Source organism: Fukomys damarensis, unplaced genomic scaffold, assembly GCF_012274545.1.
Source record: "Fukomys damarensis isolate Sample0158 unplaced genomic scaffold, DMR_v1.0_HiC HiC_scaffold_22, whole genome shotgun sequence".
NCBI classification, from domain to species: Eukaryota; Metazoa; Chordata; class Mammalia; order Rodentia; family Bathyergidae; genus Fukomys; species Fukomys damarensis.
The window spans coordinates 18,067,603-18,085,009 of record NW_022900934.1 but is presented as its reverse complement, the minus strand read 5'-3'; the positions used below and the strand labels follow the sequence as shown (position 1 = coordinate 18,085,009).

Sequence of the window (17,407 nt, the reverse complement as noted above, 5' to 3'; positions counted from 1 at the left end):
TTCCAGAGGAGTCTAAATGCTACAGCTTAAGAACTGGATTCAGCCAAAATCTGTGGGTCATGCCTTAGGGGCCAGTTTCTGAAAATATAGAAGAGAATAAAATGTCAAGGGAAAATAATTTTTATTCATATAAAATCCAAATGTATATAGTAAATAAACGTACAAATTTCTATACTTAACGTAGAATAGCTCTAGGTCAAATGGAGGTTCTCCTGGGTGAACCTGTAACAAATAGAAAACTGTTATCAGCCCAGATCCCAGGCCAATCACCCTTCCACACAAAAAGCAAGCAGATAAATCAATACCTTGACCCAGTTTGAATAAAGATTTCTTGAGGATATTCTCATTTTTGTAGGCTTTTTCCTAACAAGCTATTGGTTAACTTTTCCAGAGGCTAAATACAGAGCTATTTGTTAAATTAAAAAAAAAAAAAAAAAAAAAGAGAGAGAGAGAGTGATGTACTTCCAAGAAGACAACATTCAGGTGGGGACAGCATTTAGGTGATAAACCCAAGTCGGTCCAGGGCTCTGAGAAATGTCAGGACTGTAGTCTGGTGAAGAGACGACTTCATTTATGGCTGGCATTCTCCATACCCCTCCCATTAAGCAATTGCAAGGGAGTTTACAATCATAAATACACGAAGTAAAAATAAAGCTATGCTCTCATTGGTGACAACACACTCTCTCACTTGAAGAATTCTGTCTGGGGGAGGCCTATAAATGCTCTGAGACGTCTAAAGAAAAAAATCCCAACACATTTCTATTAGGACTTTTTCCTTTAGTTTTCAGCCACTGGTTACTTTTAATTTGCTAAAAACTAAGGGGTAAAAATATCTATGGATGGGCCGGAGATTTAGTTCAGTGGCACCCTGCCTGCCTTATACATGCAAGGTCTTACATTTGAGTCCCAGTACCACAAAAAAAACAAACAAACAAATAATCCAAACCTATGGTTAGAATAACAATGGATAAAACTATATATTTGAGCCATTCTATATATTTAATAATTTTATGTCCTAAAATCTTTCATGAAGGTAAAAATAAATGTTGACTAGCCAGACAGTATTACTGTCAAACTCTTACTCTCCCCAGGGACAACTATTTCAGATTCCCTAGCTAACGTATTTCTTCACAGAGGGCATAATCTGTACTAGTAAAATAAAACTAGAAACACAAACCACTAACCTCCTGGATGGTCTTAGATGCCAGGATCTTCTCTATGATGTTTGCATCATCTTCTGGAGGTTCCTGGAAACAGAGATTAAAAAGAAAACTACTGCAAAGAGAATCCAAGAGAGTAACTCTCTAAGAAGTATAGGCTGAGTATCCTTTATCTGAAATGCTTAGGACCAAAAGTAGATTTCAGAGCTTCTCAGATTTTGGAGTCTTTGTACAAACTATCAAATGAGTATTCCTAATCTTAAAACCTGAACCAAAACCACTGAGAATCATGCCAGAGCTCAAAAATTTTCAATGTCACAGCATTCTGGATTTGGCAATTTTGGATTAGGAATGCTCAAACTGTACTACTTCATTTCAAAGTGGACCTTTGAGTACTGAAGCACCTCTCCCATCAGCCAGAGTCAAAAGATCACAAACGTTTTGTAAAGCTAGAAATCAGAAGGTCTGTTATAATCTCAGGGCAAATCCCTCTCATTGGCAGAGAAACTATTCTGCTTTTCAGACCGAATTTCAGATCTACCTTAAGCACCACTAAACCTGGCCTTGGAAATTCCTTTTTCTTAAAACTTCGTACAGTTGCTGCAGAAATTTTTCATAAACCCGTAACAGAAAGAAGCTGTGTACCTTATAATCAGAAAGTCCCAGTTCTAACACCCACCAGCTATACGGGCAAGTCAACTGATTATCTCTTTGTTTCCATACAGTAGTTGGAATAGTAGAAAGAAGTATTCTGGGTTACTAGGAGGGATAACATGATATGTGAAAACATTTTGTGAGCAGTAAGCACTACGCAAAACTAGGTATAACTGTTCTACCATACTGTATCATCTTTCCTCTCTGCACCTAGAAATGACTTTATTTTCACTGATCATCCTTTGAATACAAATCTCATCTCAACAGAAAACAAATAAATTCCTTCTTTCCTACCCAAGATACATACCAAAATTTCTAGGATTCTAAAAATCCCTATGTAAAGTATTTATCATTTTAAAAAATCTGCATTAAAAATGACAAACTTCAAAAAGATGCATTGAGCCAGAGTATTTTTATGCTTAGCATTCTTTCCAAGACTTTGCAGTTTCATTTTGGTAGACTCACATGTACTATGACCTTTCCAGATCTATCACAGTGTTAAGATTTAAAACAATATATGAAAAGAATACCTATCACAACAACCCCAGCTGCTAAACTCACTATGCTAGACTTCTGAATGGCACATTCCAGAGTACAACGTGTGGCACTCTCACCTTTGCTTGACTCATTCTAAGGCGCAATTGTCCCAAAACTACAGCATTCCAGAAAGTATTAATGTATCCTGAGAAATTAACTTTTCTCAGAAAAGTGATAGTTAAAAAGACAAGGCAGGCATATGGCAGCAAAGAATTATGGGACTCAGTAATCAGACACAGACAATGCTCTCAAAGGTTACAAGTATTTACTACACTCCCCAGACACATGGCATTGTGATAGGTATTATGCCGAAGTTAATCCAAACTGACAAAAGACCTTTCTCACTGATCAACAAGAAGGCCACTAAACTGTATTTAAAACAGAAAGCTTCTGTTTTTTTGTTTAAGTATTTGTTTTGCTTGATCCTTAAGCAAAGGCAAAGAAAGAAGGAAGCTGATTTTGTTTATTGCTTGAACTTTTACATGTAAATATTCTGAGGGAGGACAGGGATCCTTTTTAGTTTGAATCATTGATATAGCTACTTGCCTTGAAAATGTCAAGTATTCAGTAGATATTTGTGGAATGCTATGTAGCAAGGAAGAGGAAGATATAGAAGGAAATATCTTGAAGAAATAAGAATCAAACTCTCTGAAGTCATAGACTGGAGATGATTATTATTCTTGATCTATGTCTCTTCTTTCTCTTTACACTCAGAAACATCACATATCTAGACTAGAACTGCAAAGAGCCAAAGCTATGTGTGCTTTCAGTTGACTATTCCAAATAGACAGTGAGCAAAAGAACAGGTACCAAGGGAACAGAAGCAAGATTAATGAACTCAATTCCTTCCCACATTTCCATCCCTCATTATTCAATGGGTGCTTCTAATATTTATGCACCAGTCTTGTATAAACAAATTACAGACACACACACACAGTCTTCATCATCAAGAAACTATGATGTGTTAACAATGCTTAATGAGGTACGGCATACGTACAGAGTGCATAAATCTCAAGTGTATAATGTGATAAATTTTTACATATATACACACTTATACAACTATTCCTGAGATCAAACTATGAAATCTTTCCAAAATTCCAGAAGACCCTTTTATGCCCACTGGTGGTAATCACTATTGAGACTTCTACCACCATGCTTTTGCTTATTACTAGATTTCATGTAAATGAAACCACATAGTGGGCTGTTAATTTTTTAAATAATGTGTATTATTTTCACTGTAATAATTATTACACTCAGCAACAATGTATGAAAGTTCCAGGTGATGTGATGTCTTTAACCCATTAACCTTTCTAGTAGGTATGCAGCATTGTGTCTTTAATTTACATTTCCCATACAACTGAAAAGGAACACCTTTTTATAAGATTACTAGCCAGTGGATATCCTTTTTTGGTGAATTTCCTATTCAATTCACTTGATTATTTTAAAGATAATGCTTTTTTATTTGGAGCTCTTTATATATTAGATAAATCAGATATACAGATCACCAACATTTTCTACCAGTTTACGGCCTACCTTTTCAATCTCTTAATGTGACAAACAGAAGTTTTACACAGCCCACTTTGTCTCTTCTGAGTAGTGTCTTTGTACCCTGCTTAAGAAATCTCTGTTGCCACCAAAGTCATTAATTCACAGATGTAATGTTAAGTTTTCTAGCAGTTACATTAACAAAGTAAAAAGAAACAAGAGTAACTGGTCCTAATAATATACTTATCTAAACCAATATATCTAAAATATTGCCATTTCAACATATAATTGATATAAACATTAAAACAGTTTTACATTATTTTTCTCATACTATGTCTTTAAAATACAGTGTGTTCTTTACACTTAACAGCACATCTGAATTTGGGCTAGCCACATGTCAGGTGCTCACTAGCCACATGTCGCTAGAAGTATCCACACTAGACAGTGTAGCTCTATATGTCCCATTGGTTTGTCTACTGTCACGGCAATATTGTCTTGTGTTCATTTTTGTTGTTTGATTATAAACTCTTGTCTAGAGTAAGTCTTCCAACTTAGTTCTTTTTCAAGATTATCTCAGGCTATTCTAGGTCTTCAGCATTTCCATATAAACTTCTCTACACCAAAAAAATGCCTTGCTTGGATTGTGACTGGCACTGAACTAGACATCTTAATAATATTGAATACCTGTATGTAGTATATCTCTGAACTTGTTTAAGTCTTTAATTTCTCTCTCAGCAACACTTTTAGTATAGTGACTTGAATATCTTTTGAGTTATTCCAGAGAATGATACCCTGATGCTATCACAAATGGGATTGTACAATTATCCTTTCCTGATTTTTATGTTGCTAATTTGTAGACCTAGTTTTGATATATTATCTTATATATGACCACTTACCTAAATCTGCATTTATTAATGCTGAAAGTCTGTAGATTCTGACATATATAGGTATCATCTACAAATAAGTTTTAGGCCTTCTTTCAAACCTTTAAGCTTTTTACTTTTTTTTTATTGTGGTAGTCAGATCCTTCAGAGTATCTCTGAATATAGATGATGACAGTGGAATCTTTTGCTTACTCCAAAATTCAGAGGGAGTACAACTTCATACCCCTTATATTAGCTATCAGTTGTTTTATATGGCTTTTAAGATGTTTTCTCAGTCTTTATTTCTACAGCTTAAGATATGTCTCTGTTGGGTTTTCCTTTTTATATTTCTCCTGCTTAAAGGGCTCACTTTTTGAGTCTGTTGGTTAACAATGTCCATTTGTTCATGGAATTCTTGGTCATTAATTATATCTTCAAATACTGCTCTTCTCCAATCCTCTCTATGCCTAGGACTACAGTCAGAAGTTTATCAGACCTTTCCACTGTGTCCTGCTTGTCTCCTATGCTTCACTCTATTCTACCCATTCTTTTTCTCTGTGTGCTTCAGTTTATAAATGTTCCAAAGATCTGTCTTCATATTTACTAATCTGCTACAATAGCTAACCTGTGTTTAAACTTATTCTGAAGGCTGGGGATTTAGCTCAGTGTCACTGCGCCTGCTTTGCAAGTGCAAGGTCCTGAGTTCGATCCCTGGTACAAAAAAACAAACAAAAAATTAATTCTGACAAGATCGGCAGTAGAGCTGTAGAATAACTTTATTCTGAAACTAGGTTCTGAATTTTATAAAGTTTCTATTTCTAGATAGTTGATTTGATTCTATTTACTGACTCAATTCTCTGTTGAAACCTTCAGTTGAAAATTTATCTTGTACATCTTTTCCTTATTTTCTGTAACATAGTAATTTTAAGTTCTTTTCTGCTCAATATCTGGGTCACCCAGAGTCTGCTTCTATTATATGCTTATTCTCTAGATTTTTAGTCACATTTTCCAGGTTGTTTGAACATCTGGTAATTTTTTATTTCCAATGTAGATAAAAGAAGTACAGCAATTCCAAGTAATAGTTTCTATCCCAGATATTTCATATTTTCTCTAGACAAACTGCGAGAAGATCCAGTTGAGTTAGATTAGGACTGGGTTACTGTTTTAAGATTCAGTACCCTATTCCTTGAGCATAAATGTCCAAGCTCAATGACAGAAAGACTGGCAGGTGTTTTTTACTCTTGAGCCTTGGAACATACTCCACATGAAGCTTTTGAGTTTACCTTTTAATTCCCCAATCCCAAGGAGGTTAAAAATCTGGCAAATACCTTGGGGGAGAGTCAAGGTTTTTTGTGGTAGAGTGAGAGAGGGTCTGTCACATTACTACTGTGAGACTATGAGATTTCAACCTGTATTCTAGCGGAGCCCCTAGCTTCCTGAGCTACCTCAAATTCAACAATTCTAGGAAAGATCCCCTTGGTTTGGGGATTCCCTTCAGCTTCTATCATTTCAGTACTGCATATTAAATCACCAGCGGGCTCAGAGATCTATTCAACACAGAACAGTCTCTCTGGGCCAAGCCTTATTTTCAGGCTGCTAGCTAGAACTGAGAGATGTCTCCTGAGAAGAAAGTAGTCAATGACTGTCAGCTCATCTAGGATGGTTATTCACTGTCTGCAACTTTAATTCATATAATTCTTGCTGCTTCTATGGCTTTCAGATTACTTTTAAAAACATGCTTGTTGTAAATTTTCTCCCTCTCTGTAGATGAGGATTGGCATGCTACAACTTTACCTGGCAGAGGAAAATCTTTCAATATTAACACTACTACTAGAGACTCGATGGGCCTAAGTTTTGGATTTACTCTCTTTTCTATCCATACTCGTTCTCTTGGTGATGTCATACCAGTCCCATGGTTTCAAATGCTGGCTCCATCGTATTGTCTGCCAAATTTATACATCCAACTGAAAACTGTTCCCCCAACCACACACTTCTACTTGTTACCTGCCATCTCCACTTGAAAATCTTGAGATGTTTTAAATTTAAAATGTCCCAAAACCAAACTCCTAGTCTTGTCTCATACCTCTCATCCTCCCCTCTGTAATCTTCATCTACAGTCCTCTCCCATCTGAGTTTAGGTGCTGAAACCAACACTCCTATAATTGACCCTTTTTTTTCATACACATTAGATTGGCCAAGAAATCTTGTAGGCTCTATCTTCAAAATATATTCAGAATCAGCCAGGTGTGGGGGCGCATGCCTGTAATCCTGGCACTTGGAAGGCTGATGCAGGAGGATTGCCGTGAGTTTGAGACCAGCCTGGGCCACATAGTGAGTTCCAGGTTAGTCTCAACTACATAGTGAGACCCTGACTCAAAAATAAACAAACAAAAAAAACCCACAAAAAACAAACAAAACAAAATATATACATATGTTCAGAATCCAGCCTACTTTTCACCCTCTGCATTTCTTTTATCCTGATCCATACCACCTTCATTTTTTTCAAAGTGTTCCAAAGGCTTCCTAAATAGTCTACTGGCTTCTGTTCTTCTTCCACTAGTCCATTCTTACCACGATATTCAGAATGACTGTTTTTATTGTCACTCTTATACTTACACACCCTTAAAGGTTTCTCTTTAACTCAGAGCAAAAACTGAAGACCTTCCAATGGTCTTTAAAACCTGCAGGAACCGTACCCTCTCACCTATCCTACACCTCACCTTATCTGCTACCTCCTGTTTCCTTACCTGTTCCTCTTACTTACCAGGCACACTTTGATCTCAGAAACTGCATAGGTTGCCCCTCTGTTCTTCTCCCCTACACAACTCCTTCCCTCTTTTATCTCTTTCAATCATTTGCTCAAATGTTACCTTTTTAATGAAAGCAACTCTATTTATTAAAAAGTATAATCTTCAACCTTGAATTCTATATCATTTTATTTTTTCCTATAGCACGTTACTGATATACTACATAAGTTTTTTATTTATTATGCTAATTTCATGGACATTTTGGTCTTAACCCTTTGGCCTCTCATCCCATGTAGGTTCAAAATCTGGCAAAAGTCTGAAGGAAAAGGCCAGGTTAGTGTTTGCTGCAGGCTTCCTCTCTGTTAACCCAATTTATATGTTGAGGGCAGGGACTTTTCTCTCTTTTATTCCTTAGTGTTATATCCAGGATCCAGTCAGTTTTGGCATGTAGCAAGTGCTCAATAAATATTTCAGAAGAATGTTATGAGCCTTTTTTTCAGCTGGACATAGTAATAATAGCATAATGCAAGTGCTATGGGAACAGAGAAGCAAGAGGAGCATTGGGTGAATTAGGAGAGGCTTTGGGAATAAAGTGACATACGAAATGGATCTATCAACCAGTACCCAACTTTCTCAACTGCTGACCACTTTCCCTACCTGCTTCAGATTAACAGAAAGCATTCACATATGTATGTACATGCTGAAAGGAACAATCTTTTCTTCCTCACAACCAAATTGATTCAAATACTCTCTTATTCTTACATATCATGAAGAACAGATAAAGATGGTTTTTGGTGGTTGTGTTTTGATTGCTATTCAAAGTATTTTACTAGAGTTAAGGAAACATTTTATTTACTAAATTTAAGGAAACATTAATACATACACGAAGAAAGCATAGTACTTTACTCTTAGCATTAATAGGATGGAAGGCTTAAAACATTCTTAATTATAGAAAGTTTCTAAATAAAATTGAAGAAGCTTGAAATAAAAGTTCAATTCATTTTTTTGGATTTGTTAAAGAATGGGAATTGGGCACCAGTATTAAAAAATTAATAATGTATTATTTAGAAAAGCATCTAAAATCTGCACATGGTAGTGCATTCATGTAATCTTCACACTGAGGAGGCTGAGGCAGGAGGATCACTGCAAGTTCAAGATCGGCCTCAGCTACATCGTGAGTTCAAAGATCAACCTGAACTACATTGTGAGACTGTCTTAACAAAACAAAAATAAATACATGCATGCACGCATACATACATACAAACAATCTACAGCTTAGCAAAGAGTCATAAAGGAAACACTCAGGTCATAACCACCACCCAGGTTAAAAAAAAATAAAAATGAAAGTATCCTGTTTGCCTTCCCCTCTGAAGCCCACTGTTTTCCAAAGAGGTAACAATCCTGACTTGCAGAGCTCTCATTTACCTGATTTTCTTTAGTTTTACTATCCATATATTTATCTCTGAACAATATACTTTGTCTCTCTTTTTAGCTTTATATAAATGGAAATCTGTGAAAATTTTAAAAAGATGGTCATCAAAACACTGAGAACAGGTTTCTAGTTTATTTTACTAAAAGAAAAAGGGAGCAGTATTTCCAAAACACACATCAAAGTCAGAAAGATTGGAAAATTAGGATTCTTTTCTTAAAGTGAGATTGTGCAAAGAATGATCATGTGTGTGTAAACACTCAGTGTACAGAGGTACACACAGATATAAACTAAGTCTGTCTGCCAAACACACTTCCATAACTGCCATCTGTTCTTAACTGCTTAGAATTTTCTCAAATTATCCTTTAAAGAAGACCATTTTAATCCATTCATTTGTATGTCAAGAGATTCGTATATTTTAAAAACTTTATCTATACAGAAAATCTCAAAGACTACTCACCCCAATCCTCCCTAAATACTTCATATACTTCTACTCAGCTAGCGATAAGGAGGGCTCCAACAAGGAGCAAATCGGTTTTCAAATCAACAAGTATTTACCAAGTACCATGAAGGGTTCAAAAGTGGTGTGCAGGCTGGGACCTGGTTTCAGAAGGTGCATACTCACGCAGGAAAAAAAAAATAAACATGTCTGTCTTAGTCTGTTCCAGGGCAAATGTTAAATGGTGTGACAGTCACAGGTACAGCACAAGTTCAGAAAGTGAGACCAGCCTGGGTTACATGGAATATGTAAGATTTTAAGTGGTTTAGTTTAAAGAATAATGGCTCATAAAGAGGTCATCAAAGACAAAATCATAACAAAAGGAACCTAAAGGAAAACATGAGGACAGCAAATCATATCTGGAATATGAAGTAATCTGTCTTTTTAGAGTAAAACCATACTGAATGGGGGGGGTAAAATGGGGAGTGTGTAGCCATATATAATGTTTTAATCTAATACCACCTCCAATTCTTCAGCAGGAGAGTGAGAACAACCCACAATTCTCCTTGGTGTTTTGGGAAAATTAGTCTGGTAACAGATTAGGGAGAACAGAGACTTGTCACAGGAAACTATGAAATAGACCTTACAATCAGTTCAGCTCCATATGACTACATCTGATCATCAAACCCCAAACCACTTATAAGGCCTCTTTCTTGTTTATATTTGGTACAATTTTTTGAGGCATAACTCATGTAAATGCAGATTCTATCTTGTTTCTCCACATGTAAACCCTTTTTTGTTGAACCCTTACAGGAAAAAGGAGCCTTGATAAGATACATAAAAATTTCCAAATTATTTCTGTCAGATCAGCCACTGCTGCCCTTCAGGTGCCAGCAGAAAAGTCATAACAACATCTGAAATGTGCTTAATGGCTTAGGCTAAATGGCTACTGGGAGAAAATAAAATCCCTTATAGAGTTTTAACAACCAAATCAACCATAAAATCCCCAAGGAAGGAAAACCTATTATAAAGCAACACAATCCTATCATCACATAGTAGTCTTGCAAAAGCTATTTTTAAATATTTGTTTGACAAGGACCTTAATGGTAATACATAAAATTATTATTCCTCTTAAATATTATATTCATTGGTTGAATACTTCCTAGTAGAGACATGAAATCAACTCTTGCATGCTAGTTACTGATTAACAGTTACTATGTAACTTTGATCTGGGTCATTCTGTGCCTCAATTTCTTGATTGTTAAAATAGGGTCAAAAAGCCCCTTGTCCCTGCTACTTTCCATGCAAAGACAGAGTGAAAGCACATGTGAAATTGTATGAAAACACTCTTTAAGTTGGAGGCAAGGTAACTGAAGAAGATAAAGTAGTATTAGCTTCTGGAAGACACACTAGAGTTGGGGAGGGACAGGTGTCTGTGCTATTGCCCCTCCACATGCACAGCAGATTCTGCCAAGTCAGCAAGTGACTCCCGAATGACAGAGAGCCTGTGTCCCAGAATGTGAAGCTGGCAATGATGCCCCTCCTACATACACAGACTGCTATTGCTTTCCTCTTTCATTTCTCTATAAGCTCCTCGGCACAGATCTCCTCATTTTCAGCATTTAACACTCTTCCTCTAAGTCCTAATTCTACCATCCTCCTCAACACTGCTGCCAGTGGGAACTGCTAAGAGGCAAACATGAGCATTCTGCTCCTCTGCTTTAATCCACTGATGCTTCGTGCTTCTCATTTAACACACAGTTTAAAGGCTGGACACCTTAGCTGATATCCAAGTGACTCTTCCTACCTCTCAGCCCTTATGGCCCACCACCCCTCAGATCATACCCTAACATTCTGCCACACTCATTCATTGGTCATGACATAACCCATGGTGCCATTCAGATTCTGAGGCAGATTCTGAGTTCATGGTAGAAACATCCTTCCTATGTCTTTGCTCTCCTGAACGCCTGTCCAGTCATTCTTTGTGTGGTGACTGTATCTAGCATATACTTCTAACCCTGTATTTATCATGGTATTAGAAAGCCCTGCGTCCTTTCTTCTAGACAAAACTGTGCAGAGGAAAGAACCATATCTTTATACTCATCTTTGTACCCCAGGACCTGGCTTTGTAGCTAACCCTCGATACAAAATTGTCAAATCATAGTTTCAAATGTAATTGCTAGTTCTTTTGATTTCAATCTCTAAATTTTTTTTCTTTTTGGGGGGTGGTACCTGGGCCTGAACTTGGGATCTTGCGCTTGTGAGGCAGGCAGTGGCACTACTGAGCTAAATGCCTGGCCCTCAATCTCTAAATTTAAAGTATTTAGCACATACAAGATTTTTACATTCTAATTATAAAGAAAAAAAATAAGATCAGGTATTAGGTAAATTGTGGTAAGTTCTATGAAGGAAATAAACAAGTTTAAACCATGAATCACTGGGATGAGAGGCACATTTCTATTTTAGATAAAAGAGGTAGGAAAGGCCTCTCTAAGAAAATACTATTTTAGGTGAAACTTAAGTGTTGACAACCAGTGGTACAAATTGTGGAAAGCATTCCAAGCAGAAGGAATAGCACAGGCAAAGGTCTGTGGGCGGGGAAAAAAAATCTGTTAGTTCAGTTCATTAAAAATGGCTAGTCTTTTAGCTGGAAAGTACTGATAGGAAAAAGTTGTTTATCTGAAATGGGAATTTGGTGAAATAAGAAGAGCGTGTGATCAGAGAGGGCCCTTCTGGGCAGAGTAAAAAATCTTAATTTTATTCTAAGTGCAATAGAAAGCCATTCAAAAGTCACTAGCAGTTGGAAAATGATGTAAATTTATGTTTAACAGTGAGTTACAGAACAACTCCAACAAGGTGGCCATGGTGACTGTGTAGCATAGGCCAGTACCTTCATGTAATGGCCATACCTCTGCCTGCCAAGCCAGTGTAGAAGCCGAGAGCGCAGATGTTCGGCCAGCTCCAAGAACAGCGATGGTTTCCCCATCATCATCCACCACTTTAAAGTCGAGGTCCTCATTGTATTTCCTGCGTTTCACTTGTCGACCTGAGCGTCGTTTCTACAGGAAAAACACACCTGTCAGAACAGCTCTATGAGTCAAAGGCAAAAGCCTGTATAAGAATACCCTCATCCGTACTTACATGTCAAGCAAAGCTTTCTCACCTTACAAATGAAATCTTAAACACAGCTCTCTCAAGAACTAAATTTACTCAAAATGGGATCTAGCTGAGTGAGAGAACAAGTCTAACCTCCATTGCCATGATCTGCCAAGATGTAGTCTCAGAGAGGGGGGAGATGTATTTTATTCATCAATAGCAGTGATATCTTTCCTCCTTTATGGAACTGGTTTCTATTTCCCTAGAACAGGAATGGGAGGTCATCCTGTCATCTTTAAGGTCTACCTCAGTGTTATTAGCTGGAAGCTGAAACTTATGACAATGATAACAGTTTTATTTATTAATTTATTTTTGTTTGAATTCACCATACTTATGAAAAACTCCTAAAAATGTAGTTTGAAAAACTAATCAATATTGATTTTATTAGGACTTACTTTGAGAATTTCCTATCACTTTTTGAAATGCAGGGACTCATCTTAATTGTGACAAAATGGCAAGTTACTATCTAAAACTCATGTCTAATTAAGTAGCTTGTATCTTTTGGATAAACAACATATAGTAACAAAGCAGAACAGTAACTTTCCTCAAAGAAAAACACACAGTTTGTTCTATAAATTTATCATACCCAAGCAGCAGAATCACCTCAGGGAACTATATATCAGCTAGCACAATCTCCAATATTTAAACCTTGAAAAACAAAAAACAAAATCTCAACTCTCTTTTCTTATAAAGGGTACCTCCTGGGCAACTGTCTATGTGCTCCATCACTTTTTTTTTTCACTATGGCACCTCTATAATGTTTAATTTTATGTGAGGTATTCCACCCAAAAAACCTCTCTTTCATTTCCAAATACAGATCATAATGCTATAAACACTTAATTTCCTGCCAAGTCCCATCAAATTAATGTGCTTGGTCTTACGCCTACCTGGATACCTAATAGCCCCAGCTTACAGGCAGTGAAGGAGGTTCTTCTCTGATACCAGACACTACTAGATAAGAACAGCATGATGTGATGATAAGCTGATACCTTCCTACAGTGAAGATTGCTGAAAAACTAAAGGGGATCCAGGCAATCTTGGAAGGCATACTAGGTTGGTTTTATTCTAAATGGTCTCCTTGTAGCAGCATGACTCTGATAAATTGCTGTGGATATCAGAGGAAAAAGCACTTTCAAATATTAGAGTTTACGTCCAAGAGGAGTTGCCTGAACACAGAGGAAAAATCTGCATGTGTATCCTGGGCACACTTTGGGGTACCTTTAGGAACTGAATGGATGGCAATTACTTGTTTCTGTATTTAACAAACATCTCTTATTATTCTATTTTGGCATAATGAATACAACCTTCGCTTTTCCAACATCTAGGATTATGAAATATCCCTGACCTAACCCTATGCTCACCTACATGACTAAATAGGCACCCTGAACCTTACTTAGCTTAGCTCAAAACTTCATTTTCCACATCAACTTCCTCTGCAGGCTAATATCATGCTACTTTCCAAAACAGCCAACACCACTAAAAAACAAAACAAAACTGGGAGATTATCAGTATAAAGTCAAGGCTAAGGAAAAAGGCTGTGGTATACCTGTTCACTCAGCAAGACAGAAAAAGCACAGCCCTGTTCTGTGTATAGGGTAGTATGCCAGAGATAGGCATAGAAGAGCACCAGGATCAGTGTCAGCAAGATCCCGTCCAGCAGCCATAACCTCCAGCAGACTCTTGGTCACAGCTGTACCTGGCTGTCAGCAGACTCAGTGGACTCCTCAGGACTCCGCAGGGATGGGTTCGGCAGTCCCTGATCCAGCTCTAAACTCTCCACTGTTGTTTCACTTTTCCTTTTTCCTTTCTTCTTTCTCTCCACTGGGGTTGGTCCTTGCTCCTTGCTACAAGGAGAAATTCAGAATTAAAACTGTTGGGAAGTTTTGAAAACTACGATTTCTAGTATGATCAAAGTCATGAAATTACATCCTGGAATTCTAGGTCCAGGGAAGGCTTAATAGAGAAACCTACAAGAGTTTCTTCCCAGAAATGTACAGAAATATAGGAAGAAATATGTACATAGATTGATGCAGAATTCACTTTACTATATTCCTATAATGACTACCATGGCCACAATTAATGTAATAAGAAATGGCATGAATGTGTCCAAAAACCTCACTTAGTATATGTCTTCATTATGAAGTTTGAATGCTTCACAGATATTAAAAATCAAACTATAATGTCCCTATAAATTACACAGAAAGAGACATCTTCCTTATCTGTCATCCTCCTCTATTGAGCAAAATATATTTACAAAACCTGGAGTAATCAGCAGGAACTCAAAAATGGAAACTATCTTCACCCTAGAGGAGCTTGTAGTTACAAAAATGCTACAGCTCATCTATAGTCACAGCTGAATGCTTCCTCAGTAATACAGAAATGGGAAAAGTCCAAAAATACTGCAAGACCTGGCCGAAATGGGAACCTTTCTTCTCTAAAAGGCCTTGCTGACCCTCCAAAAGAGAGTAAACTCTCTTTGTCCACACACCCCAGACACTTCAACTATTGTTTGCTTAAGGTATTCAAACTCTTCTCTTTCACCTAAGTTAGTCATAAACCATGACACCAGACTCAGGAGTTTGGGTAACTATATACAATGACTGAATCTTTTGTTGTTATTCAAAAAATATTTGCACAATGGATGGATATTTTATAGTCTCTGATATGTCCTGCCAGACTCTAAGTTCCTGGAGGGCATCTAATTAAGATTAACTTAAATTTTGTGTTCCTCTGAATGAGTACTTATGCCTTGTACACAGTTAAGCACTCAATATTTAAGTAGGTCTTTAAAAAATTTAAGCAATGGGAACATGGATAAATTAATGAATGGATAAGATTACTTGTGGTTCGGAAGACTTAAGAAAACAACTTGAGCAGAGATATACAAAGAATTTTGATAGATGTTAGATAGAAATAGTAGCAACAGGAATTAATAATAATGACTACAGCTAATAACTTATACATAGCACTTAAAATACTCAGGTAGGCACAGTTCTAAGTCCTTTACATGGATTATCTGTCTTAATTACTTTTTTCCTTGCTGAGAAAAAATACCAGACACTCAAAATTAAGGGAGGAAAATTTATTTAGCTCACAGTTTGTTGAGGTTTCAGTTCACAACTGGCTGGCTCCAAGGCAGGGTGGCACATAGCAGAGGAGAATAGTTCACAGCAGTAGAAGATATCAAAATCAACAAGAGGGCCAGCCACAGCTCTTTCTATCCCTTATATCTTATCCAGACTACTTAGGGCAGGTAACACTCATACCCTTCATTCTAGCGCCCTTGAGCCTAGCATTTGCACCATGAATAAATTCCAGCCTCATACACTCTAGATCCAACCACCTCTGAAAAAACCCCACCTGACTTTCATGAGGCTTTAGGGGACATCTAAACACAAGCCATAGCAATCTCTTTGATGATTCCAATAACATTATAAAGCAGGCAGTATCTTTATTCTCATTTTATTGAGAGGAATCTGAGGCAAAGCGAGGTTAGCTGGATTTCCAGAGTAACAAGGCTAGGAAACGGTAGAGACAGTAACTGAACCCAGGCAGAGACTGTTCTCTTACTCAACATGGCACTGGGGAATGTAAGCGTCACAGATATATTCCCTAAAAGACTGCTGTGTGGCTGGATGACAGAGCAAGTGCACAGAAACACTATGTGACAGATTTGGAAGGAAAAATTAAGGGTACAGAAAGCCAAGGAGTTTAGACTTTGCCACGTGAGGAAAGCATCACAATAGCAAGTGCAGGTGAGAGGCACGGAAGACACATCCTAGCTAGAACCAATGAGGGATCAGTCATAAGAATGTTCTGAAAGGCTCTCCAGAAGTAGAAGCAATAAGTCTCATCAAGTGAGAGAATAGAGAATAGGAAAGAAAAACATTACTGGTATTTCCCATCAGGTGAGTTGGTGGGCAGTATGTGGGAAAAGAAGGAAATGGGATGGCCCTTTTTAGAGATGCGAGATCCAGAAAGCCTACCAATGACCAATGAATCAATCTGTTTCTCTCAGATACTATCACCTCTCAAAAGGTCCACAAAAAGTCAGTCTATTTTTTTTGCTGGGTGTGGTGGCACATGCCTGTAATCCCAGCGCTCGGGAGGTTGAAGCAGGAGGATCATTGTGAGTTCAAGACCAGCCTGGGCTACATAGTAAGTTCCAGGTCAGTCTCAGCTACATAGTGAGACCTTGTCTCAAAAAAAAAAATCAGTCTATTTTTGGTACTACAGGCTGCAGACTGGTTGTCTACCTATCTACTGAAAAAGTTCACAATGAAAACTATTGTAGTTCAATCTGAGGAAGTGAAACTCAAGGAGATCCTGACATTTTAGAAGTTTAGTGATTAACATGAAAAAAGCAAAAAGCCTTCCACTTATATCAGTAAAGAGAAAACTCAGGTAAAATGCTTTAAAAAACACTAAATTTTGACAGGAATATTTATCTCATGTTGCATGATTTCTCACTAAGAATAGTATATAGAAGTTATATTCTACACTGTACTTATACGTTGCGATTGAGCTGTTACCTCAGTCTCATAAGGGAGCCACAGAAAATACTCTTCATATTCCAGATAAAGAAACTGATGTTTAAAAACAGCAAAGGTCCCAAGGTCAGCAGTAGGGCAAAGGTCAACACTTAGCTCACCTAAGTCCCAAGGTGTTGTTTTTTTCTACATTACACATTTCCCATTATTTTTTAAAAATTCCAGGTCCCCTTTGATAAAATTTAAATCTCCCTTAATGTTACTTGAATTTCAAAATAACAATTAAGAGAAACAGCAAGGACCTGGGATTTAGCTCAGTGGTTCTGTGTCCTGTCTGCCTGCCTTGCAAGAGCAAGGTCCCAAAGTTTGATCCCTGGTACAAAAGAGAGATTCAGCAACAAAAACAACAAAAAACATTCCAATGACTACATATTAAAAAAAAAAAAA

General features: G+C 37.2%; 1 protein-coding gene across 2 annotated transcripts in view; it reads right to left on the bottom strand.

Moving 5' to 3' along the window:
* Positions 1–17,407, bottom strand: part of Chd6 (chromodomain helicase DNA binding protein 6) — a 207,376-nt gene that overhangs the window by 119,408 nt on the left and 70,561 nt on the right. For both annotated transcript variants that reach the window (XM_010631412.3, XM_010631411.3), the window contains exons 4-7: positions 14,167–14,314; positions 12,224–12,373; positions 1,185–1,247; positions 164–222 (exon numbers count right to left, since the gene is read on the bottom strand). In XM_010631412.3, coding sequence (XP_010629714.1) covers positions 164–222; positions 1,185–1,247; positions 12,224–12,373; positions 14,167–14,314 — 420 coding nt within the window. The remainder of the gene's footprint in view (positions 1–163; positions 223–1,184; positions 1,248–12,223; positions 12,374–14,166; positions 14,315–17,407) is intronic.